The 27465-nt window shown below is 40.7% G+C and overlaps 1 protein-coding gene across 1 annotated transcript in view; it reads right to left on the reverse strand.

Annotated features, from left to right (window-relative positions):
• Positions 1-27465, reverse strand: part of MED13L (mediator complex subunit 13L) — a 944653-nt gene that overhangs the window by 465775 nt on the left and 451413 nt on the right. Inside the window, 3 exon segments of the mRNA XM_053702159.1 lie at positions 14186-14905; positions 21347-21445; positions 25095-25260. Coding sequence (XP_053558134.1) covers positions 14186-14905; positions 21347-21445; positions 25095-25260 — 985 coding nt within the window.

Raw genomic sequence — 27465 nt, forward strand, 5'->3', positions numbered from 1 at the left:
GAAATGATGGATCGTCATTCTCCAATCAAGGCTCCCCCCCCCCCCCCAGTATCTGATTCAACACCGTGATTGGAGGAAGCCGGATTCCTAATTTTAGACCCAGGAAGAGGTTTTGTGAGGGGCGGAGGAAGCTGGAGCTGCTGTCAAGATTAAAAGGTAAGGTATATTTTCACAACACGAGTGAAATGTAAATTTTGATTAATTAAAGTGCCCGTTTTTAATCAAATTTTTTCAAAAAAACAGCCACTTTAGCATCAAAATTTACATTCACTTTAATCAGATCTCTCTTTGTGCTCCATTTTGAACCCTAGTTTTCTAAAGACAGCATTTTAACATCAATACCAAGTTATTGACTATCTAGAATAAGAGGAAGATTTCGGTATAGGTCAGCAGATTTTTGTAAAAAAAAAAAAATCATGGAGGCAAAGGGCAGGAGAGAAAACAAATCATGACTTACCAGATACTTTTCTTTCCTTCAATACAGGGAGAGTACACAGCTGCATTCATTACTTGTTGGAATACAGATCCTGGCCACCAGGAGGTGGCAAAGACACCCCAGTTAAAGGCTTAAATAGCTCTCCCCCACTTCCCCCATCCCCCTGTCATTCTGCCGAGGGAACAAGGAAACAGTAGGAGAAATATCAGGGTGAAAAAGGTGCCAGAAGAAAAAAAAAAATTTAGGGCCAACCATCGAATTAAAGGAAATTATCTGGTAAGTCATCATTTATGTTTTCCTTCTTCATACAGGGAGAGTCCACAGCTGCATTCATTACTTGTGGGAAACAATACCCAAGCTACAGAGGACACTGAATGCTAACGGGAGGATAAAAGAGAGAGGTGGCCCCTAATCTGAGGGCACCACAGCCTACAAAACCTTTCTCCCGAAGGCTGCTTTAGCAGAAGCAAAAACATAAAACTTGGAAAATTTTGAAAAAGTATGTGAGGAGGACCAGGTAGCACGCCTTACAAGTATGACCCAAGAGGAAACCACTGCTCTTGTAGAATGAGCCGTAATCCTCAGAGGAGGCTTAAGACCCGCTGACTCTCATGCTAAGCGGATGATACTCCTCAACCAAAAAGATAAGGAAGGCGAAGAGACCCTCTGACCCCTACGCTTCCCAGAATAGATAAACAGAGAAGAAGTTTGTCTAAATTCCTTCATAGCCTGAAAATAGAACTTCAAGGCACAAACCACATCCAGATTCTGCAGTAAACGTTCCTTCGATGAAGGATTAGGACATAAGGAAGGAACCACAATTTCTTGATTGATGTTGCGATTTGACACAACCTTAGGAAGAAATCCTAACTTCATAGAACTTCATAGAACAGCCTTATCGGCATGGAACACCAGATAAGGAGGGTCGCATTGCAAGGCAGCAATCTCAGTAGCAATAGCTAGTAGAAAAAGAACCTTCCAAGACAAAAAACTTAAAGTCAACCTCATGCATAGGCTCAAATGGAGCCCGTTGCAAAACTTTAAGAACAAGATTTAAACTCCAAGGAGGAGCATTAGATCTAAACACCGGCCTGATCCTAGTCAGACCCTTAAAAGACTGTACATCCAGAAGCTCAGCGAGCCTCTTGTGCAGTAAAACAGAAAGGGCCGAAATCTGTCCCTTCAAGGAACTAGCTAAGAGGCCCTTCTCCAGTCCAACCTGGAGAAAAGAATGAATCCTAGCAACCTTTACTTTGTGCCAAGACAAATCACACTCTTCACCCAGAATAAGTAGGTCCTTCACACCTTATGAAACTGGCTTACAAACTTGAATGAGAGTATCGATAAATCTCAGAAAACCCTCTCGGTTAAGATGAAGCATTCAATCACCACACATTCAGCCTCAGAGATCTATATTTTGATGAATAAAAGGGGCCTTGTTCCAGCAGATCCCTGCGACAAAGTAACCTCCAAGGAGGAGATGATGGCATCCTCACAAGATCCGCGAACCATATCCTTCGCAGTCACGATGGAGCAATCAGTATCACTGACGCCTGCTCCTGAAAGATTCGAGCCACCACTCAAGGAAGGAGTGGCAATGGAAGGAAAAGAGAAATTAGATTAAACCTCAAGGGACCGCTAACACATCTATTAGCTCCACATGAGGACCCCTGGACCTCGATGCACATCTGGGTAGCTAGGTATCGAGACGGGACGCCATGAAATCTATATTGGGCGTTTGCTGTCAGCGATCCACATTCTGACAGGTGGGGAACAGTTGTGGGTCTCCGCCCACTCCAGAATCCGAGATACTTCCCTCAATGCCAGGAAGCTTCTCGTTCCCCCTGACGGTTGATGTAAGCTACCAAGGATATATTGTCTGATTGGAATCAGATAAATTGGGACGAACCCAGTAGGGGACAAACCTTCAGATTAAATATTGCCCGAAGGTCTAGAATGTTGAACGGGAGGGAGCCCTCCTCCTGCGTCCACAGGCCCTGCGCCTTCTTGGCGCCCCAAACAGCTCACCATCCTGACAGACTTGCATCTGTAGTCACAGTCACCCAGGATGGTCTTAAAAAGGATGTACCTAGGGACAGGTAATCTGGATAGAGCCACAAGGGAGCGATTCTCTTGACCGGGAAGAGAAATTTAATCCTGTTCCACTCGTCAATGATTGCCTTCAAATTTAGGACCCAGAGGTTCGACTGGCAGCTCGGCCTTTGGAACCTCTAATGTAGTCAAAACCTCCTTAGAAAGCGTAAACGTTCTGTCCTAAATCTAAAAAACATAATTTATGCTTACCTGATAAATTCCTTTCTTCTGTAGTGTGATCAGTCCACGGGTCATCATTACTTCTGGGATATTACTCCTCCCCAACAGGAAGTGCAAGAGGATTCACCCAGCAGAGCTGCATATAGCTCCTCCCCTCTACGTCACCTCCAGTCATTCGACCAAGGACCAACGAGAAAGGAAAAGCCAAGGGTGAAGTGGTGACTGGAGTATAAATTAAAAAATATTTACCTGCCTTAAAAACAGGGCGGGCCGTGGACTGATCACACTACAGAAGAAAGGAATTTATCAGGTAAGCATAAATTATGTTTTCTTCTGTTAAGTGTGATCAGTCCACGGGTCATCATTACTTCTGGGATACCAATACCAAAGCAAAAGTACACGGATGACGGGAGGGATAGGCAGGCTCTTTATACAGAAGGAACCACTGCCTGAAGAACCTTTCTCCCAAAAATAGCCTCCGATGAAGCAAAAGTGTCAAATTTGTAAAATTTGGAAAAAGTATGAAGCGAAGACCAAGTAGCAGCCTTGCAAATCTGTTCAATAGAGGCCTCATTCTTGAAGGCCCAAGTGGAAGCCACAGCTCTAGTAGAATGAGCTGTAATTCTTTCAGGAGGCTGCTGTCCAGCAGTCTCATAAGCTAAACGAATTATGCTACGAAGCCAAAAAGAAAGAGAGGTAGCGGAAGCTTTTTGACCTCTCCTCTGCCCAGAGTAAATGACAAACAGAGAAGACGTTTGTCGAAATTCCTTAGTTGCCTGTAAGTAAAATTTTAGAGCACGGACTACATCCAGGTTGTGCAGTAGACGTTCCTTCTTTGAAGAAGGATTTGGGCATAAAGAAGGAACAACAATCTCTTGATTGATATTCCTGTTAGTAACTACCTTAGGTAAGAACCCAGGTTTAGTACGCAGGACTACCTTATCTGAATGAAAAATCAAATAAGGAGAATCACAATGTAAGGCTGATAATTCAGAGACTCTTCGAGCCGAGGAAATAGCCATTAAAAATAGAACTTTCCAAGATAACAACTTTATATCAATGGAATGAAGGGGTTCAAACGGAACGCCCTGTAAAACATTAAGAACAAGGTTTAAACTCCATGGTGGAGCAACAGTTTTAAACACAGGCTTAATTCTGGCCAAAGCCTGACAAAAAGCCTGGACGTCAGGAACTTCTGACAGACGTTTGTGTAACAGAATGGACAGAGCTGAGATCTGTCCCTTTAATGAACTAGCAGATAAACCCTTTTCTAAACCTTCTTGTAGAAAAGACAATATCCTAGGAATCCTAACCTTACTCCAAGAGTAACCTTTGGATTCACACCAATATAGGTATTTACGCCATATCTTATGGTAAATCTTTCTGGTAACAGGTTTCCTAGCCTGTATTAAGGTATCAATAACTGACTCAGAAAATCCACGTCTTGATAAAATCAAGCGTTCAATTTCCAAGCAGTCAGCTTCAGAGAAGTTAGATTTTGATGTTTGAAGGGACCCTGTATCAGAAGGTCCTGTTTCAGAGGTAGAGACCAAGGTGGACAGGATGACATGTCCACCAGGTCTGCATACCAAGTCCTGCGTGGCCACGCAGGTGCTATTAGAATCACTGATGCTCTCTCTTGTTTGATTCTGGCAATCAATCGAGGAAGCAACGGGAAGGGTGGAAACAAGTAAGCCATCCTGAAGTCCCAAGGTGCTGTCAGAGCATCTATCAGGACTGCTCCTGGATCCCTGGATCTGGACCCGTAACGAGGAAGCTTGGCGTTCTGTCGAGACGCCATGAGATCTATCTCTGGTTTGCCCCAACGTCGCAGTATTTGGGCAAAGACCTCCGGATGAAGTTCCCACTCCCCCGGATGAAAAGTCTGACGACTTAAGAAATCCGCCTCCCAGTTCTCCACTCCCGGGATGTGGATTGCTGACAGGTGGCAAGAGTGAGACTCTGCCCAGCAAATTATCTTTGATACTTCCATCATAGCTAGGGAGCTTCTTGTCCCTCCCTGATGGTTGATGTAAGCTACAGTCGTGATGTTGTCCGACTGAAACCTGATGAACCCCCGAGTTGTCAACTGGGGCCAAGCCAGGAGGGCATTGAGAACTGCTCTCAATTCCAGAATGTTTATTGGCAGGAGACTCTCCTCCTGACTCCATTGTCCCTGAGCCTTCAGAGAATTCCAGACGGCACCCCAACCTAGAAGGCTGGCGTCTGTTGTTACAATTGTCCAGTCTGGTCTGCTGAATGGCATCCCCCTGGACAGATGTGGCAGAGAAAGCCACCATAGAAGAGAATTTCTGGTCTCTTGATCCAGATTCAGAGAAGGGGATAAGTCTGAGTAATCCCCATTCCACTGACTTAGCATGCACAGTTGCAGTGGTCTGAGGTGTAAGCGTGCAAAGGGTACTATGTCCATTGCCGCTACCATTAAGCCGATTACCTCCATGCATTGAGCCACTGACGGGTGTGGCAAGCACTTTGAAGTCTTGTTAGCCTGTCCTCTGTCAGGTAAATCTTCATTTCTACAGAATCTATAAGAGTCCCCAGGAAGGGGACTCTTGTGAGTGGAACGAGTGAACTTTTCTTTTCGTTCACCTTCCATCCATGTGACCTTAGAAATGCCAGCACTAACTCTGTATGAGACTTGGCAGTTTGAAAGCTTGAAGCTTGTATCAGAATGTCGTCTAGGTATGGAGCTACCGAGATTCCCCGCGGTCTTAGTACCGCCAGAAGAGCACCCAGAACCTTTGTGAAGATTCTTGGAGCTGTAGCCAATCCGAATGGAAGAGCCACAAACTGGTAATGCCTGTCTAGGAAGGCAAACCTTAGGTACCGATAATGATCTTTGTGAATCGGTATGTGAAGGTAAGCATCTTTTAAATCTACAGTGGTCATGTATTGACCCTCTTGGATCATAGGTAAAATTGTCCGAATAGTCTCCATCTTGAACGATGGAACTCTTAGGAATTTGTTTAGGATCTTTAAGTCCAGGATTGGTCTGAAAGTTCCCTCTTTTTTGGGAACCACAAACAGATTTGAGTAAAACCCCTGTCCCTGTTCCGATCGTGGAACTGGATGGATTACTCCCATTAACAAGAGCTCTTGTACGCAGCGTAGAAACGCCTCTTTCTTTGTCTGGATTGTTGACAATCTTGACAGATGAAATCTCTCTCTTGGAGGAGAGTATTTGAAGTCCAGAAGGTATCCCTGAGATATTATCTCTAGCGCCCAGGGATCCTGAACATCTCTTGCCCAAGCCTGGGCGAAGAGAGAAAGTCTGCCCCCCACTAGATCCGATCCCGGATCGGGGGCCCTCAATTCATGCTGTTTTAGGGGCAGCAGCAGGTTTCCTAGTCTGCTTGCCCTTGTTCCAGGACTGGTTAGGTTTCCAGCCTTGTCTGTAGCGAGCAACAGCTCCTTCCTGTTTTGGTGCAGAGGAAGTTGATGCTGCTCCTGCTTTGAAATTACGAAAGGAACGAAAATTAGACTGTCTAGTCTTGGCTTTGGCTTTGTCCTGAGGCAGGGCATGGCCTTTACCTCCTGTAATGTCAGCGATAATCTCTTTCAACCCGGGCCCGAATAAGGTCTGCCCTTTGAAAGGTATATTAAGCAATTTAGACTTAGAAGTAACATCAGCTGACCAGGATTTTAGCCACAGCGCCCTGCGTGCCTGAATGGCGAATCCTGAATTCTTTGCCGTAAGTTTAGTAAGATGTACTACGGCCTCCGAAATGAATGAATTAGCTAGTTTAAGGACTCTAAGCCTGTCCGTAATGTCGTCCAGAGTAGCTGAACCAATGTTCTCTTCCAGAGACTCAATCCAGAATGCCGCTGCAGCCGTGATCGGCGCAATGCATGCAAGGGGTTGCAATATAAAACCTTGTTGAACAAACATTTTCTTAAGGTAACCCTCTAACTTTTTATCCATTGGATCTGAAAAAGCACAGCTATCCTCCACCGGGATAGTGGTACGCTTAGCTAAGGTAGAAACTGCTCCCTCCACCTTAGGGACCGTTTGCCATAAGTCCCTTGTGGTGGCGTCTATTGGAAACATTTTTCTAAATATCGGAGGGGGTGAGAACGGCACACCGGGTCTATCCCACTCCTTAATAACAATTTCAGTAAGTCTCTTAGGTATAGGAAAAACCTCAGTACTCGTCGGTACCGCAAAATATTTATCCAACCTACACATTTTCTCTGGTATTGCAACTGTGTTACAATCATTCAGAGCCGCTAACACCTCCCCTAGTAATACACAGAGGTTTTCCAGTTTAAATTTAAAATTTGAAATATCTGAATCCAGTCTGTTTGGATCAGAACCGTCACCCACAGAATGAAGTTCTCCGTCCTCATGTTCTGCCACCTGTGACGCAGTGTCTGACATGGCCCTAATATTATCAGCGCACTCTGTTCTCACCCCAGAGTGATCACGCTTACCTCTTAGTTCTGGTAATTTAGCCAAAACCTCAGTCATAACAGTAGCCATATCCTGTAATGTGATTTGTAATGGCCGCCCAGATGTACTCGGCGCTACAATATCACGCACCTCCCTCTGAGCGGGAGATGTAGGTACTGACACGTGAGGCGAGTTAGTCGGCATAACTCTCCCCTCGTTGTTTGGTGAAATTTGTTCAATTTGTACAGATTGACTTTTATTTAAAGTAGCATCAATACAGTTAGTACATAAATTTCTATTGGGCTCCACTTTGGCATTGCAACAAATGACACAGGTATCATCCTCTGAATCAGACATGTTTAACACACTAGCAAATAAACTTGCAACTTGGAAATACAATTCAATTAGAATAATATTAAAATGTACTGTGCCTTTAAGAAGCACAGAAGATCTATGACAGTTGAAAATTAATAAATTGAAACAGTTATAGCCTCAATCCTTGTAAACAACACAACTTTAGCAAAGGTTTAATCCCATTAGCAAAGATAACAAATTCTGAAAGCAGGAAACAAATTACAGAATAAACGTTTTTTATCTCAGTCAAACTATAATTCTCACAGCTCTGCTGAGAGAAATTACCTCCCTCAAAATAAGTTTTGAAGACCCCTGAGCTCTGTAGAGATGAACCGGATCATGCAGGGAATACAATGAGTTGCTGACTGAAATATTTGATGCATAGAAAAAGCGCCAAAAAACGGCCCCTCCCCCTCACACACAGCAGTGAGGGAGAACAGAAACTGTCAGAAAAACAGATTAAGCAACTGCCAAGTGGAAAAATAGTGCCCAAACATTTATTCACACAGTACCTCAGCAAATGAAAACGATTTTACATTCCAGCAAAAACGTTAAACATAATCTCTAGTTATTAAACAGCTTTATGTATTTCTTACAGTGTAATTCTAGTGAAGTACCATTCCCCAGAATACTGAAGTGTAAAGTATACATACATGACATTATATCGGTATGGCAGGATTTTCTCATCAATTCCATTGTCAGAAAATAAAAACTGCTACATACCTCTATGCAGATTCATCTGCCCGCTGTCCCCTGATCTGAAGTTTACCTCACTCCTCAGATGGCCGAGAACAGCAATATGATCTTAACTACTCCGGCTAAAATCATAGCAAAACTCTGGTAGATTATTCTTCAAACTCTGCCAGAGAGGTAATAACACACTCCGGTGCTATTTTAAAATAAACTTTTGATTGAAGATATAAAACTAAGTATAATCACCATAGTCCTCTCACACATCCTATCTAGTCGTTGGGTGCAAGAGAATGACTGGGAGTGACGTAGAGGGGAGGAGCTATATGCAGCTCTGCTGGGTGAATCCTCTTGCACTTCCTGTTGGGGAGGAGTAATATCCCAGAAGTAATGATGACCCGTGGACTGATCACACTTAACAGAAGAAACTGGATCCTCCACAGGCGGAGGATTATAGGCGGCAGACTCCAACCCTGAAAGTTCATACTCTGAAGTTTCAGAGAGAACCTCATCCTCTGATAGCCGATAGGATATATCCGACAAATTACATGATGCCACCTGGGCAGGAGTGCAAGATTTAACCCTTCGCTTGCGCTTAGCAGTGTGAAGGAAAGCACTAATGGCCGCAGACACCACCTTATGAAACACAGTAACTTCTGGTGAAAAAAAGGCCCCCTCCAGATATAGGATTAGAAATGCAATGGGAAGCTGCATGTGTATACAAAGATGCACCAAGGGTGTGCACCTTACTGGACGAGGACTCCACAGAGGTGGGCGGTTCAGTGGTATCAAACATGTCAACCTTATTTGATATAATCCCCTTATCAAAATGCATATGGAACATAATTGAGAGGGCGGATATTCCAGAGGGCTCTCACAATATAGACAGGCATTACTCTTTAAAATAGAGGGAGAACCCTCTAATGAATCAGAATCCTCAATAGCTAAAGAACGATATGCGGAGGACTACAGAAAAATATAACTTTATTTTTTAAAAAATAAAAATAAAAAATCAGCACCTTTATACCACCAATGGGTGGGGCACTCACCACCTCCTATGACCCAGACAGAACAGAGATAAAAATCCTCTCCAGTAGTAACTCGTTCAAGAGAAAGGAAATGGAAGCCTCAACCATTCCGGTCACATGGTGTGCAATGCAGGACCGTCCCTTCGATGAAAAAGCATGCCAAGCTTTTACGCTGCGCAACCCTTAAAGTGAAACCTGTATGTTCAATCTCAGCCTATGAGCCAATAAACAACTTACACATAAAGCAGCATAAAATCAAATAAAGCATATATGATTAAACCCAACTGTTCAAAATCCCCCTCAGGAGATATTAACCCTTGATTCCATATAGATAAAAGGAGGCACACTGTGACCCTGTCTTCTAGCGTTTGCAATATGTGTAAAAAATAACACAATCTTACCGGAATCTATGCCATGGAACAATAACACGGTCTTTCAAGTTTGACAGATTGTAGCAGTGCTTCTGACATGGACTTGAGTGAAGAAAGCTGTTAATATGAGACTGGATGGTTTCGCAGAAAGACTCTCCCTGCATCTCCAGACTAACTTTCGTCAATGCTCTCACTGAGAGGCTGACAAGACTACTTAAAACTCCAGTCCCATCTCGAAGGGCAGAAACTCTTCCTAAGGAACTACTCTGAAATCTTCTGACACTTCTCTGCTAACCTCCTGTGATGAAAGGCAAAGAATGACTGGGGGGATGAGGGAAGTGAGGAAGGTATTTAAGCCTTTGGTTGGGGTGTCTTTTCCTCCTCCTGGTGGCCAGGTTCTGTATTCCCACAAGTAATTAATGCAGCTGTGGACTCTGCCTGTATTAAGAAGGAAAAGAGAGAAAAAATTAAAAGAAAGTGATAAGGGAAAGCAGACAATGGGCAGAAGGAAGAAGACGAGATGAGGAGATAAAACCAGAGGACAGTGCATGAAAAAAAAGGGAGAAAAGCATTTCAGAGTGAGTTTTAAAAGGGATATGAAACCCAAAAAAAATATTTTGTGATTCAGACAGAGCATACGATTTTAAAAAAAAGTTTCCAAATTACTTGTATTATAAAATTTGCTTTGTTCCCATGGTATTCTTTGTTGCCCTCTAGTGCTCTTGCAAATGGATAATATTGCAAAACTGCTGCCACATAGTGCCTCAGACACGTGCATGCTCCTAAGAAATCTCTGATTTTAAACAAAAGATCAAAAAGTGGAGCACGACCTTACAAATTATTTGCAATGTAGATTTATTCACATATAAACAATGAGCACAATTAAGGGCTGTGTCCTGAAACCTCACTTATATGTATGTGAGCCTTTTTTATATGTGAATAAATCTACATTGAAATGAATTTGGATGGAGCTGCTCCACTTTTTAATTTTTGTTATCAGACTTTGAACTATGTAGTGATCAAAGTGTTTTTGTGTTGTGTTGGAGTGTTGGAAATTATATGGAGAGGTTTCAGCAACAAAAAATACCAAGAGAACAAAAAAAATTAGATAAGAGAAGTAAATTAGAAAGCTGTTTAAAATCGCATGCTCTGTTTCAATCATAAAATAAATGTTTTGGTTTTCATGTCCTTTTAAAGGGACATGAAACCCAAATTTATTCTTTCATGATTTACAAAGAGCATGCGATTTTAAACAACTTTCCAATTTACTTCTATCATCTAAATTTCTACATTCCCTTGATATTCTTTGTTGAAAATCACATCTAAATAGGCTCAGTAGATGCAGAATGGTGACTGCACATAGATGCCTCATGTGACTGGCTCACCCATGTGCATTGCTATTTCTTTAACAAAGGATACCTAAAGAATTAAGCAAATTAGATAATAGAAGTAAATTGGAATGTTTAAAATTGTATTCTTTGTATTGTACCTTAATACCAAAGAAAGGGAAAAATATAGAAGATCCTGCTTCATATAGACCAATCTCGGTTCTCAATGCGGACTATAAAATATTAATGTCTATAATTGCAGCTAGATTAATGGGATGTCTCGATGAAATTATACATACAGATCAAGTCGGTTTTATGGCTTCAAGAAAATCATCTAAAAACATTCGTAAAGTTACAACCTTTTTAGATCATATATGAAATTTAGAAAATTCTAGAGAGAAGAAATTAACTTCTGATATAGCTTTACTTACATTGGACGCTGAAAAAGCTTTTGATTCTATTGAATGGGAATATATGTTTAATGCACTGGAAAGATTTGGTTTTAAAAATCATTTTACGCAATTTCTACATAATATCTACACAGAACCGATATCTTACATATTAATCAATGGTTCATTAACTTCTGGAATACGGTTAAAGAAAGGTACTAGACAAGGTTGCCCTTTATCCCCACTACTTTTCAATATTGCTTTGGAACCGCTGGCTATATGGTTAAGGGATGTGTATCAGGGGATCTCGATGTCTACTCAAACATTAAAGATTCTATTATATGCAGATGACCTATTGATCTTTCTTTATAATACACGACACTCTATTCCCCTAATTCTAACGTCATTAAACTTTTTCAGTACCTTTTCAGGTTATAAAATAAACTACGATAAAAGCGAATTAATGTGAATGCAAAAGCTAAAATCTAGTATACAAGAATTTCCATTTAAAGTTGTGGAGTCGCTGACATATCTAGGTAAAAATCTACATAAAAACCCACAAAATTGGTATAAATTAAATTTCCAAATACTTCTTCAAAAAATCAAAACAGATCTAAGTTTATGGGTATCCTTACCGTTATCAATATCAGCAAGAGTTAGCCTAATCAAAACAATTGTTTTCCCGCGGATTCTATACCCCTTACAGAACCTCCCACTACTTCTAAAAAAAAGTAGATATAGACAAATTACATGCAATGTTTACAAAGTTTATTTGGAAGGGCAGTAAAGCCCGTATTTCTTTAAAACTTATACAAAAATGTAATATGGCAGGTCTAGCTCTACCTAATATTGGTCTGTATAATATAGCCGCCCTGGCTAAAGTGGCAATTGATTGGCTGGCAGATTCTTGCTGGTTCTCATCACCGGACAAGGAGGGTCATATCACTTATCCATTTGCTCTGAAAGCTATTCTACATAACCCCCCTAAAAAAAACTCCAGACAAGGTAAAAAGCTTAACTACTATTAATAACATAGTTGTGGCCTGGCAAATTTTTTATTTCCTGACTGGGAAGGATTACTCCTTTACTGAATATCTTCCAATAAGAGGTAACTGATTTTATTCCAGGTGTTTCTCAGAAAATATTTGAGACATGGGAAGAGAAGCGGTTGAAAGATATTTATCAAATCTTAGCAGATTCAAGACATGTAAAATCATATGAATCTCTCACAGCAATTTAACTTTTCTAGACATGAATTCTACGCCTATCTACAATTAAGACACTTTGTTCATGATAAAGGCTGGGGCAAAAGTAGAATTAAGGAATGGAGGGACATTAGAACTTATGTTCAAAAATTTCAGGAAGGAGTTACATCCATCTCACTACTTTATAATATAATGCTGGCTAAAAAAAGCCAAATTGGTATAGATAAGTTGAGCAATGCCTGGATACCCATTTTCCCTGATATAGATCAAGAAAAAATCAAAGCCAGTTTCAATGCACTAGAAAAGTGTAGGATTTCAATAAATTGGAGATAATCTCATATGAAATTGTTGAATAATTATTATCTTACCCCCTATAAACTTGGGAAGATGTATCCAACATGTGTATCTAACTGTTCATGATGTGCATTCTTAAAAGCAGATATATTGCATATGTTTATTCAATGTCCTAAGATTCAGCAGTATTGGAAGAAGATTATCTTCTGGCTTAATAGAAATTTTCAAGCTGACATTAGGTTAGAGCCGGAAGAAGTCATTTTCCTCAGAATTTCAAAGGGTAATCAATCTATACAAAAAAATGTTCTAAATACAATAATTATTTTAACTAGGCATTTGATACTGAAATTGTGGAAAGGGAAAATAGCCCTTTCATTTTTTATACGGGAAGTACAAAATCAAATAATATTCAAATCTTTCCATCTAGAACTAGCGGGGGGGGGGGATAAGAAAGTTTATGTTAGGGTGGCTTCCCGTAATTAAAACATATCCCCCACAGGTGCAAAAACGTATTTTAAAACCTTTTCTCAGTTCAAAGAGTTTTGCTGATCTAGTATTATTTGAGTTATTTCCAGCCAGTTGGATCTCACTATATAGAGAAGTATAATTTAAAACCAAAAGGCTTAAAAAGCCATATTGATAGATATCTACGTAAATATCTAATAACAGACCTTCGGAGGGCGGTGCGGGGAGGGGGTCGTAACCCATGGAGTGTTTTTTGTTTCCTTTTTTTTCCCTTCTCCCTGGTAAAAGGTGTACAAAATATACCTCAAGGTAAACACTTAAATTCACATGTCAAGCGGGAAGCATATTGTCTTCCTTCTTTTTGTTACTACTGTTCTGGGATGAATATATCATTTATTTTTTGTCTGTGAATTTCTGTCAAAATACCCTGCGTGGTATGAAATTGACATACTTTATGTTATTGTATTTGTGGTTGTAAATAAATAGAAATATATAAAAAAAAATGTATTCTCTATCTTAATCATGAAAGAAAAATGTTGTGTTTCATGTTCCTTTAAGCAAATGATTAACATCTGAGTAGTGGGAAAGTGAATACAATTCTGAACAAACTTCCTCTCCAAAGGAAAACCTAGAACTGGATAATGAGAAAGACTATTGCAATAAAGGGAAAAGTAAACCTAAATCTCTAAGACATGAAACACCATAATAAGAAATGATATACAATTCACATGGATTTTCTGCTTTTCACTTAGAAAGCTAGCCTATGCGTACAGCAGCTATTCAAGATGGATATGCAAAGGACAACACAAACAACCCAGTATGAGATTTCAGATAAGTAGACATGCACCATAGGTATGTAAATACAATTTTTTTTAATCTGTCAATACCTTACAAATGCTCACTTTCTCTAAAATTTGCATGTTTATTGCACAACTCTTACCTCTTCAGAGCAGTGCTTTCAGCTCCCAGTTCCTGCTTGCCTTCATACCACTCCCCTTGGAACTCGGGTGGCCGGAAATCATTATTGCCTATAACTGGAAGCCTGTATCCCTGCCAGCTGTCTCCAGTTTGCCGGTTCTGGGGAAGCCCCGCACAGTATAAGCTAGTTTCACTCAATTCAGCCATCATGGGCAAGTTTAGACCAGGCAACATTATCGTCCTGTCATCAAGTGGTTGCATCTCTAGCCCATTAGGGTACAAAGAAGAGCTACATGCTGCTGTCTCTGGATCAGGGATCTCCACATCCTGAGGGGGTGGCTGAGGACTAAGAGTGGGTGGCATTGGGGAAGCAGGTGAGTGAGGGGAGTCAGTGGGGTGTACTGGTAACAACTGGTCCATATCTCCAGTAGATGGTAGGGTTGGGAACTGCCGGCTTGGTGGTGTTCCAGTTATAGGCTCTGCACTTTGCCTTTGCTGAACAGCAGAGTCCTGCGACAAACACTGCTCACTGTCTGTGGGTGAGGGGCGGTGGTGAAATGGAGTGGTAATCTTTTTCTGCAGCTTCTCAGATTTATCCTGCCGATCACTTGGTTTGTGCTTAGAAGAGGCAGATGGAGGAAGGTTAGTATTCCCAGATGAGGGTGTCCCACCAACAACCGGCTGGGAAACTGATGGAGGGCGACTGGCACTGGTTGCAGGACGTTGTTTGGAGAGTTTGTGCCTGGGTTAAAAAAATAAAAAAAATAATTTATACTTACCTGATTAATTACCAGATTAATTTCTTTCATGGTGGTAAGAATCCACAATCCATTACTCATGGGAAGAGTAATGGACTCCCACCACCAGTATAAAAGAAAAATATATATAGAAGGGATGCAGGTTGGCAAACTAAATGACATAACACAGGTTTAGATACTTAAAGCAAACACATTTTTTAAATATATATATATATATATATATATATATATATATATATATATATATATATATATATATATATATATATATATATTATATATATATATATATATATATATATATATATATATATATATATATATATATATATAATATTATATTATATATAAGCAATGTCCTGTATAGGAATGTCCTGTATAGCAACTGCCAGGGTGCAATGTCAAAAAATATTTACTCAGCAGAAAAGGCAGCACTCACTGGTCTTGTGATATAAAAAATAACTTTTAATGATGCAAAAATTTGTTAAAACATAGGGATATACATTATCATGCATATCCCTATCCTATGTTTTAACAAATTTTTGTATCATTACTGCTGAGTATGTATACATGTATATATATATATATATATATATATATATATATATATATGTATATATATATATATATATATATATATATATATATATATATATATATATATATATATATATATATATATATACACACACACATACACACACACACATATACATATGCATATATACACACACACATTTATATATGAGAGAGAGAGAGAGAGAGACATACACACATATATATGTGTATGAATGACACTTTCATGAAAAAGGTAAAGAGAGAAAAAATGAAAGTATGATGCATTCTATGACAAAGATTTATGATGTAAACAAAAAAACAAAATTTATGCTTACCTGATAAATTTATTTCTCTTGTGGTGTATCCAGTCCACAGATTCATCCATTACTTGTGGGATATTCTCCTTCCCATCAGGAAGCTGCAAGAGGATCACCCACAGCAGAGCTGTCTATATAGCTCCTCCCCTAACTGCCACCTCCCAGTCATTCGACCGAAGACAAGCAAGAGAAAGGAGAAACTATAGGGTGCAGTGGTGACTGTAGTTTAAAAATAAAAAACACCTGCCTTAAAATGACAGGGCGGGCCGTGGACTGGATACACCACAAGAGAAATAAATTTATCAGGCAAGCATCAATTTTGTTTTCTCTTGTAAGGTGTATCCAGTCCGCGGATTCATCCATTACTTGTGGGATACCAATACCAAAGCTATAGGACACGGATGAAGGGAGGGACAAGGCAGGCACTTAAACGGAAGGCAACACTGCCTGTAAGACCTTTCTCCCAAAAATAGCATCCGAAGAAGCAAAAGTATCAAATTTGTAGAATTTAGAAAAAGTATGAAGCGAAGACCAAGTCGCCGCCTTACAAATCTGTTCAACAGAAGCCTCATTTTTAAAAGCCAATGTGGAAGCCACCGATCTAGTGGAATGAGTTGTAATTCTTTCAGGAGGCTGCTGGCCAGCAGTCTCATAAACTAAGCGGATTATACTTCTTAACCAAACAGAAAGAGAAGTTGCTGAAGCCTTTTGGCCTTTCCTCTGTCCAGAGTAGACAACAAACAATGCAGATGTTTGACGAAAATCTTTAGTAGCTTGTAAATAAAACTTTAAAGCACGAACCACGTCAAGATTGTGTAATAGACGTTCCTTCTTTGAAGAAGAATTAGGACACAGTGACGGAACATCAATCTCCTGATTGATATTCTTATTAGATACCACCTTAAGAAGAAACCCAGGTTTGGTACGCAATACTACCTTATCTGCATGGAAGATCAGATAAGGGGAATCACACTGCAAGGCAGATAACTCTGAAATTCTTCAAGCCGAAGAGATAGCTACCAAAAACTTTCCAACATAAAAGCTTGATATCTATGGAATGCAGAGGTTCAAACGGAACCCCTTGAAGAACTTTAAGAACTAAATTTAAACTCCATGGAGGAGCAACAGGTTTAAACACAGGCTTGATTCTAACTAAAGCATGATAAAACGCCTGAACGTCTGGAACATCCGCCAGACGCTTGTGCAAAAGAATAGACAGAGCAGAAATCTGTCCCTTTAAGGAACTAGCTGACAATCCCTTCTCCAATCCTTCTTGGAGAAAAGATAATATCCTGGGAATCCTGACTTTACTCCATGAGTAACTATTGGATTCACACCAATGAAGATATTTACACCATATCTTATGATAGATTTTCCTGGTGACAGGCTTTCGAGCCTGAATTAAGGTATCAATGACCGACTCGGAAAAACCCCGCTTTGATAAAATCAATCGTTCAATCTCCAAGCAGTCAGCCGCAGAGAAATTAGATTTGGATGTTTGAAGGGACCTTGAAGTAGAAGGTCCTGCCTCAGCGGTAGAGTCCATGGTGGAAAGGATGACATGTCCGCCAGATCTGCATACCAAGTCCTGCGTGGCCACGCAGGAGCTATCAAAATCACCAAAGCTCTCTCCTGCTTGATCTTGGCAATCAGACGAGGGAGGAGAGGAAACAGTGGAAACACATAAGCCAGGCTGAAGGACCAGGGCGCTGCTAGAGAATCTAACAGCGCTGCCTGGGGATCCCTTGACCTGGACCCGTACAAGGAAGTTTGGCGTTCTGACGAGACGCCATGAGATCCAGTTCTGGTTTGCCCCATAGTTGAATCAGCTGGGCAAATACCTCCGGATGGAGCTCCCACTCCCCCGGATGAAAAGAATGCCAACTTAGAAAATCTGCCTCCCAGTTCTCTACTCCTGGGATATGGATAGCTGAGAGATGGCAAGAGTGAACCTCTGCCCATAGAATTATCTTTGAAACCTCCAACATTGCCAGGGGGCTCCTTGTTCCCCCCTGATGGTTGATATAGGCTACAGTCGTGATGTTGTCCGACTGAAATCTGATGAACCTGACCGCAGCTAGCTGAGGCCAAGCCTGAAGAGCATTGAATATCACTCTTAGTTCCAGAATGTTTATCGGAAGGAGGGCCTCCTCCTGAGTCCACGAGCCCTGAGCCTTCAGGGAGTTCCAGACTGCACCCCAGCCCAGAAGGCTGGCATCTGTCGTTACTATAGTCCAATCTGGCCTGCGGAAGCTCATCCCCTTGGACAGATGGACCCGAGATAGCCACCAGAAAAGAGAATCCCTGATTTCTTGATCCAGATTTAGTAGAGGAGACAAATCTGTGTAATCCCAATTCCACTGACTGAGCATGCAAAGTTGCATGCAAGATGTAGGCGGGCAAACGGTACTATGTCCATTGCCGCTACCATTAAACCGATTACTTCCATACACTGAGCCACTGAAGGACGAGAAGTGGAATAAAGAACACGGCAAGAGTCTAGAAGTTTTGACAATCTTCATTTCTACCGAATCTATCAGAGTCCCTAGGAATGAAACTTTTGTTAGAGGTGATAGAGAACTCTTCTTCGTTCACCTTCCACCCATGGGACCTCAGAAATGCCAGAACAATCTCCGTATGGGACTTGGCGATTTGAAAAGTCGACGCCTGTATCAGAATGTTGTCTAAGTAAGGGGCTACTGCTATACCCCGCGGCCTTAGGACCGCTAGGAGGGACCCTAGAACCTTTGTAAAGATTCTTGGTGCTGTGGCCAACACGAAGGGAAGAGCCACAAACTGGTAGTGCCTGTCTAGAAAGGCAAACCTGAGAAAACGATGATGATGATCTTTGTGTATCGGGATGTGAAGATAAGCATCCTTTAAGTCTACGGTAGTCATATATTGACCCTCCTGGATCATAGGAAGGAAGATTCGAATAGTCTCCATCTTGAAGGATGGGACTCTGAGAAATTTGTTTAAGATCTTGAGATCTAAGATTGGTCTGAATGTTCCCTCTTTCTTGGGAACTACAAACAGATTTGAATAGAAGCCCTGCCCCTGTTCCTCCTGAGGCTGAAGCTGCGCCACTCTTGAAGTTTCGAAAGGGCCGAAAACTAGACTGTTTTCCTCCAGTGATGTCAGAAATGATCTCCTTCAGTCCAGGCCCGAATAGGGTCTGTCCTTTGAAGGGAATATTGAGAAGTTTAGACTTTGAAGTCACGTCAGCTGACCAGGATTTAAGCCATAGCGCCCTACGCGCCTGAATAACAAAACCTGAATTTTTAGCTGTTAGTTTGGTTAAATGAACAACGGCGTCCGAAACAAATGAATTGGCTAGCTTAAGAGCCTTAAGCTTGTCAATAATATCTTCCAACGGGGTTTCAACCTGTAGAGCCTCCTCTAGAGACTCAAACCAGAAAGCCGCAGCAGCAGTGACTGGGGCAATGCATGCAAGAGGCTGGAGAATAAAACCTTGTTGAATAAAATTTTTCTTAAGGTAACCCTCTAATTTTTTATCCATTGGATCTAGAAAAGCACAACTGTCCTCGACAGGGATAGTGGTACGCTTAGCTAGAGTAGAAACTGCTCCCTCCACCTTAGGGACCGTCTGCCATAAGTTCCGTGTAGCGGCGTCTATAGGAAACATCTTTTTAAAAACAGGAGGGGGAGACAACGGTACACCTGGTCTATCCCATTCCTTAGTAATAATTTCAGAAAACCTCTAAGGGATTGGAAAAACATCAGTATAAGTAGGTACTGCATAGTATTTATCCAATCTACATAATTTCTCTGGGACTACAATAGTGTCACAGTCGTCCAGAGTTGCTAAGACCTCCCTGAGCAATATGCGGAGGTGCTCAAGCTTAAATTTAAATGTAGACTTATCAGAATCAGGTTAAAGTATCTTCCCTGAATCAGAAAAATCACCCACAGATTGAAGCTCCCCTGCTTCAGCTTCAGTACATTGTGAGGGTGTATCAGACTGTCTGATTCAGACATAGCCACTAAAGCGTCAGAGAGCTCTGTATTTATTCTAGTCCCAGAGCTGTCTCGTTTTCCTTGCAATCCTGGCAGTTTAGATAATACCTCTGTAAGGGTATGATTCATAACTGCCGCCGTGTCTTGAAAGGTATACGCAATGGGCGCGCTAGATGTACTAGGCGTCCCCTGAGCAGGATTTATAGGTTCTGACACGTGGGGAGAGTTAGTCGGCATAACTTCCTCCTTGTCAATTTCTTCTGGTGATACATGGTCTTTGTAATCTATAGTAAAATCAGTGCATTTGGTACACATTCTAAGAGGGGGTTCCACAATGGCTTCTAAACATAATGAACAATGAGTTTCCTCTATGTCAAACATGTTTAAACAGACTAGTAATGAGACCAGCAAGCTTGGAAAACACTTTAATAACTGAACAAGCAAAAAATAAAAACGGTACTGTGCCTTTAAGAGAAAAAAACAATGACAGAAACTGCAAAACAGTGAAAAAAGCAGTACATTTTACGAAATTTTTACAGTGCGTATAATAGACTGAAATAGCATTGCACCCACTTGCAAATGGATGATTAACCCCTTAGTTTCAAAACCGGATCAAAAAAAAAACGATATAAAAGTTTTTAAACAATCACAACCAACTGCCACAGCTCTACTGTGGCTCCTACCTGCCCATACAACGACTTTGGAAGGCACAAAAACCCTTTAGAGAGGTCCTATATGTTCAGGGGACTCCTTCAGGGAAGCTGGATGTCTCAAGCTGCAAAAACTACTGCGCAATTTAGGCGCGAAAATAGGCCCCTCCCAACCTGTACTCACAGTGAGAGGGCCTTAAAAAACTATCCCTAGGCAAAATCTAGTCAGCCATGTGGAAAAACTGGGCCCCAGAATAAAGTTTTATCACCAATTTGTAATAAACGTTTATATACCTCAAGCAAACGTTATATCTATTCAGTAATGAGAGTAAATAACAAAAATATTACCCTTTACAGCAAGCATGATACCAGTCATTATTAAATCACTGTAATCAGGCTTACCTTAAATAAATCCGGTATTGTCAGCATTTTCTAGCTTATCTCTCTAGAAAAATTTAAAACTGCACATACCTCAGAGCAGGAGACCCTGCACGCTATTCCCCCAGCTGAAGTTACCCATCTCTTCAGTTATGCGTGAGAACAGCAGTGGACCTTAGTTACAAACCGCTAAGATCATCAAAAAACCACAGACAGACTCTTCTTCAACTTTCTGCCTGAGGCTAAAATAGTACAACTCTGGTACCATTTGAAAATAATAAACTTTTGATTGAAGATAAACTACATTAATGCACCACATCTCTCTAGCTACTTCCCTTGTCGAGAGCTTCAAGAGAATGACTGGAAGGTGGCAGTTAGGGGAGGAGCTATATAGACAGCTCTGCTGTGGGTGATCCTGTTGCAGCTTCCTGTTGGGAAGGAGAATATCCCACAAGTAATGGATGAATCCGTGGACTGGATACACCTTACAAGAGAAATGTATCTTAGAAATTATATCCATCACAAATAACTACACCTCTCTCACCTTGAACAAAAACAGCTTATTCGTTGGGTGGAATCTACAAAATCCCACGGTGCCTTGGTGGTTGGTACCTCCTCCTCTTGCTGGTTAAGTGCAGTAACCCTGTGCCAGAAAGTAAAAACAACTGTATAAACAATTCTCATATTTACATGCAGGAGTTAAAAACACAGTTAAAGTAGTGCAAGGGGTCTGCAAAGCAATGCTGGCCCTGAACGGAAACTGACACTGATCCACAACTTGGCAGTGCAACTAAAACTGCTGATTGTATCAGCGGTGGTTTCTGCTTGACCAATAACAGTGCTCTGTATGTCACGAGCGGTATTCTGTTGGCGCTCTACAAATAACCAATAATAATAAAAACAGGTAAGGCAGGTAGAGAAACTAAACCGAAAAATAAGCATGCAGAACTTTACTACCAAAAGCAGCCACATACGAGGCAAATGTGTCAAAATGGTAGAAATTGGTAATGGTATGTAAAGATGACCAAGTAACTGACTTGAAATCTGTTTAAAACGAGCTTAATTTCTAAAAGCCTAAAAAGGTAGTGATTGCTCTAGTAGATTAAAAAGTAATTTGTTCGGGAGGACACTTCCTGCTACTAGGTATGCTATGTGAATCAAAGCTTTAAAGTGATTGTAAACTTTACTAAATTACTTCCCACTATATATAAGTAAATCATTAAAATGCGCACTTCTGGCATCTAGCTCGTGGGTCACTCAACGATTGGAGGAAGCCCGGAATCGTCATCTGCTAAATACAGTAAGATGCGGACGGAGGAACGGCGGTATGTTTACCATAACTCCGTGGTAAAAAAAAAATTTAAGCAAAAAGGGTCTTTCAAAAAGTTAATGAATTATATTTCCTCTGTTTTAAACATTAATTTTATATAGTGGGCAGTAAATATTACAATCACTTTAAGCTAAGTTGCCAACGTGATTGCAGTAAACCAGGAAGAAGATTTGTTTTCATTCTTTAGTGGCTTGATGATGCAATGTCAAGGACCTTACTACAACAAAGTTAAGAATTATCTTTATCTTCTTTAGCGTTCTTTGGCTCTGGACAGAGATGAGACTACAATTTCAGACTGATGTTTTCAGAAGAAACAACCTTATGAAGGAAAGAGTAGTCTGTTCTTAAAATTGCTTTATCCTGATGAGAAGAAAAACACAACAGGTAAGGAGAATCACAAGATAGAAAAGAAAGCTCAGATACTTTACTGGCTGAGGAAATAGCCAAGAGAAAGGGAAAACTTTAAAAGAACTGGCTGAAAAACTTATCCAGACCATCCAGCAAAAAAAGAATTCTAAGAGCTCCAACGGTAATTCTTGGACTTAAAGGAATAGTAAAGACCAAATTAAAGTTCAACGATTCTGACAGGGCATGTAATTTTCAACAACTTTCTAATTTACTTTTATCATCAGATTTGCTTTGTTCTTTTGTTATTCTTAGTTGAAAGCTAAACCTAGGTAGGCTCATATGCTAATTTCTAAGCCCTTGAAGGACGCCTCTGCATTTGACACTGTTTCACAGCTAGAGGGCGTTAGTTCATGTGGTTCATATAGATAACGTGCTCATGCATGTGAAGTTATTTAACCCTTTACAACTGTTCTGATGTAAAAAAATTGAAATCTCGCAATCGTGCACGTGATCACGAGATTTCAATGATTTGATTGCGTCAGGGGGGCGTCCCTATGATGCGAGGCATGCCCTCCAAACCGCAATACAATCAGGGAAGCGCCAGTGGCTTCAGAAAAGAAATTTGGGCGGAATACAACGTTGTAACGGCGTTAAAAGGTTAAGAGTCAGCACTAATTGCCTGAAATGCAAGTCTGTCAAAAGATCTGAGATAAGCAGGCAGTCAGCAGAAGCTTAGATACATGGTAATTACAGAGGTAGAGAGGATTTTTCTATAACAGTGTTGGTTATGCAAAACGGGGGTATGGTAAATAAAGGAATTATCCATCTTTTTAAACAATAACTTTTTTTGTTTACTATCACTTTAAATCAGAAAAATCTTGCAAGAGACTTTCTATAATGAATCAAGTCTCTAACAATGGTTTTGAAAAACCTCTCAGACAAAATCAGACCAAATAGAGAGATTTGATGGAAGGGACATGGAAAGAGCAAATCCTTACAGAGAGATGCCAATTACTATCACTGAGGCCTAAGTTTCCTGTTTTATTTTGTATTGTAAAATAAAATGAGGAAAGAAGTAAATCATATTGAATGAACAGGAACCACTAGTGCATCTATTAAGAGTCACTTGTGGATCTCAAGATCTTGAACAATACTGGGGTACCTTGTAATTCAAGCAAGAGGCCATGTGGTCTATGTCTGGACTTCCCATACAATTAACAACCTGGCCGAATACCTACTGATTCAAGAACTATTCACTAGGGTGAATGTACTGATGAAGTCCGCTTCCCAACTGTCCAATGCCTAGAATATGAATTGCAGAAACCATGCAATAATGGCGTCTGCACAAAATTGCCAAGGAGCTTTGTGTACCACCTTGGTGATTGACGTAAGCCACCCCAAATGAATATATTGTATGTGGAACCTAGAGACCCATTCATCTTACTTGGACTCACTAACGTAAACCTAGGTCTCGCATGTATTGCTTGTTCGATGAGAATCTTCACATGTTGTCATGAAGTGATATTTCAGTTCTAGTGTATTTGTTTATATATGTGTATTTCTTGTATGTCTGTCATTACTTCCTCAATAATAATAAATATAAATATATATATAAAACTATACTTAAAACAAAAAAAAGCTGTATAGGCTATATAAATGGATCATCTACAAAATATTTATGGAAACAAAAATCTAGGGTATAATGACCCTTTAATACAAGCTTAGAAAGGCAAATCTGATAAATTTATATAAATCCTGTGAATGGAAAAATTGAAAAAAGGTATCTTTCAAGTCTGTGTGGTAGCCATAAGTTGGACCTCCTGCACTTAAGGTAATATAGTGCAAAAAGTCTCCATTTGAAAAGTTGGAACTTTTAAAAATTTGTTCAGAGTTATGAGATCTAAGATCGGCCTGTAAGCCCTGTTTTTGGAATAATGAAAATGTTTGAATGCAACACTTGAATCTGTTCCCCCAAGGGGACCGGGTGTAATTACTCCCAACGCTTCTAAGTCTAATAAACAGAATCAGGTTTGCAGACAAGTAGGGTTTTTCCACTTTTTTGCAACATTGACTTCTATGAGGAATACATTTGGCTCTTTACGCTCATCGTGTTTGTGTGCGAATGAAAACGGTTTACTATCAACCTGTAATATGAGCGCTATCCGACGCACGCAAAAAGCTTACGTTAAGCAGAGTTAGCGTTCAAGCAGGAGCATTAAATACTGTTCCACTTGTAATCTGTCCCTTAATGGGACATTAAAACAAAATGGCCATCGTACATATGAAAAAGCATGAATTAAAGATAGTTTAATATTTCCATGAAAAAGTTTTTGATACTAAAACTAACAGGAAATATATTTTTGTGCACAATGGAGCAATAAACTTTAAGGCAAGCATATTGGCAAGTTCCCCACCTTTAAATAAAAAATAAAATAAAAATAGTTAATCCAGGACATGCGCATTAAACAAGCTGCAATAGATTTATATAGCTATTTTAGATGAAAAGAAAACATTTTAATTGTATTTGATATTATGTCATCTCTGCCATTGCTTCTCTAATAGACATAAGCTCATTGTTATTTGCCGTCTACTAAAAATAAAAGCCAGTACTTACTTTGGCTGGCTTCTATTTACGATGCACTCCCTCCATCCTCTCTGTACCAGATGGCCGCGGAGCCTTTGGCAGCGCCTCCCACTCCGTTTGGGGCTATGCATTGTTTGCGGGGCTGCTTCCCCTACAGAGTGGCCAGAAAAGTTTGCTGCAGTTCCCCGTACATCTGCTGTAAGAAAAGGATAACAAATGTGAGGTAATTGGTGTTTTTAGTTCAAATTCTAAAAATGTGTCATACCTTTGTCTTATATGTGGCAATTTGGCTACAGAAATAGGATATAAATTCTGGCCCCGGAAAACATGTTAAAGTACTCTATAAAAAAACAATTTATGCTTAAGAGGATAAATATCTTTCCTTCTGGATAGGGAGAGTCCACGGCTTCATTCCTTACTGTTGGGAAATACAACACCTGGCCACCAGGAGGAGGCAGACACCCCAGTCAAAGGCTTAAATATCCCCTCCACTTCCTCATTACCCCAGTCCTTCTGCAGAGGGATCAAGGAAAAGTAGGAGAAACATTAGGGTATCAATGGTGCCAGAAGAATAGAATCAAATAAATAGGGGACCACCCATAGACCAAACAAAAAACGGACGGGGGCCGTGGGCTCTCCCTATCTGGAAGGAAAGGAATTTATCTGGTAAGCATAAATTATGTTTTCCTTCCTAAGATAGGGAGAGTCCACGGCTTCATTCCTTACTGTTGGGAAAACTATACCCAAGCTCCAGAGGACACTGAATGAATAATGGGAGGGAACAAAAAGGAAGAGACAGACCATATTCTGAGGGCACCACAACTTTCAAAACTTTTCTCCCGAAAGCTGCTTCAGCCGAAGCAAAAACATAAAACTTGTAAGGAGTACCAGGTATCCGCCTTACAAATCTGATCCATAGAGGCCTCGTTCTTAAAGGCCCAAGAAGCCACTGCTCTAGTTAAATGAGCCGTTATCCTCAGGACGATGTCCCGCTGTCTCGTAAGTTAAGCGGATGACACTCCTTAACCAAAAAGATAGGGAAGTCGAATCAAACTTCTGCCCCTTACGCTTCCCCGGACAAGAGGAAGATTGTCTAACTCCTTATTAGCCTGAAGATAGAACAAATTGTGAAGTAAGCATTCCTTCAATGAAGGATTAGGACACAAGGAAGGAACCACAATCTCCCGATTGATGTTGCAAGCTTAGGAAGAAAACCTAATTGAGCACGTAAAACTGCTTTATCTGCATGAAAAATCAGATAAGGGGGCACACATTGCAAAGCAGAGATCTCAGAAACTCTGCGCGCAGAGGCAATAGCAAATAAAGAGAGAACCTTCCAAGATAACAATTTAATGTCAACAGAATGCTGAGGCTCAAACAGAACCTGTTGCAAAACCCAAACAACAAGATTAAGGCTCCAAGGAGGAGCCACAGATCCTAACACAGGTCTGATCCTATTCAGAGCCTTAAATGACTGCACGTCTAGAAAGCTCAGCCATTCTCTTGTGCAATAAAACCGACAGGGCCGAAATCTGTCCCCTCAGGGAACTAGCAGAAAGGCCTTTCATCAGCCCATCCTGGAGAAAAGATAAGATCCTGGCAACCTTAACTCTGTGCCAGAAAAAAAACAAATTATGCTTACCAGATAATTTCAATTCCTTCTGTATGAGAAGAGTCCACGGCTTCATACCTTACTTGTGGGAAATACTGAACCTGGCCACCAGGAGGAGGAAAAGACACCCCAGCCAAAGGCTTAAATACCTCCCCCACTTCCCTCATCCCCCAGTCATTCTGCCGATGGAACAAGGAACAGTAGGAGAAATATCAGGGTATAAATGGTGCCAGAAGAACAAAACTAAAATTTAGGTCCGCCCAACGGAGACTACAGGCGGGGAGCCATGGGCTCTCCTCATACAGAAAGGAAAGGATCTGGTAAGCATAGTTTATGTTTTCCTTCTTAATATGAGTAGTGTCCACGGCTTCATGCCTTACTTGTGGGAAACATATACCCAAGTTCTAGAGGACACTGAATGAAAAAGGGAGGGCAAAAAGTGAGGCGGACCCTATTCTGAGGGCACCACAGCCTGCAAAATCTCTCCCCCAAAAGCTGCTTCAACCGAAGCAAAAACATCAAACTTGTAAAATTTTGAAAAGTTATGTATGGAGGACCAGGTGGCCGCCCTAGAATTCTGATCCATAGAGGCCTCATTCTTGAAAGGACAAGGAAGTGGACAAGGCTTTCTGCCCCTTATGCTTCCCAGAATAGACAACAAACAAAGAAGTCCGTCTAAACTCCTTCGTAGCCTGGAGATAGAACTTCAAGGCCTGAACCACATCCAAATTATGAAGTAACCACTCCTTCAAAGGAGGAGGATTATGACACAAGGAAGGAACCACAATC

Source organism: Bombina bombina, chromosome 2 (genome assembly GCF_027579735.1).
Source record: "Bombina bombina isolate aBomBom1 chromosome 2, aBomBom1.pri, whole genome shotgun sequence".
In the NCBI taxonomy this organism is placed as follows: Eukaryota; Metazoa; Chordata; class Amphibia; order Anura; family Bombinatoridae; genus Bombina; species Bombina bombina.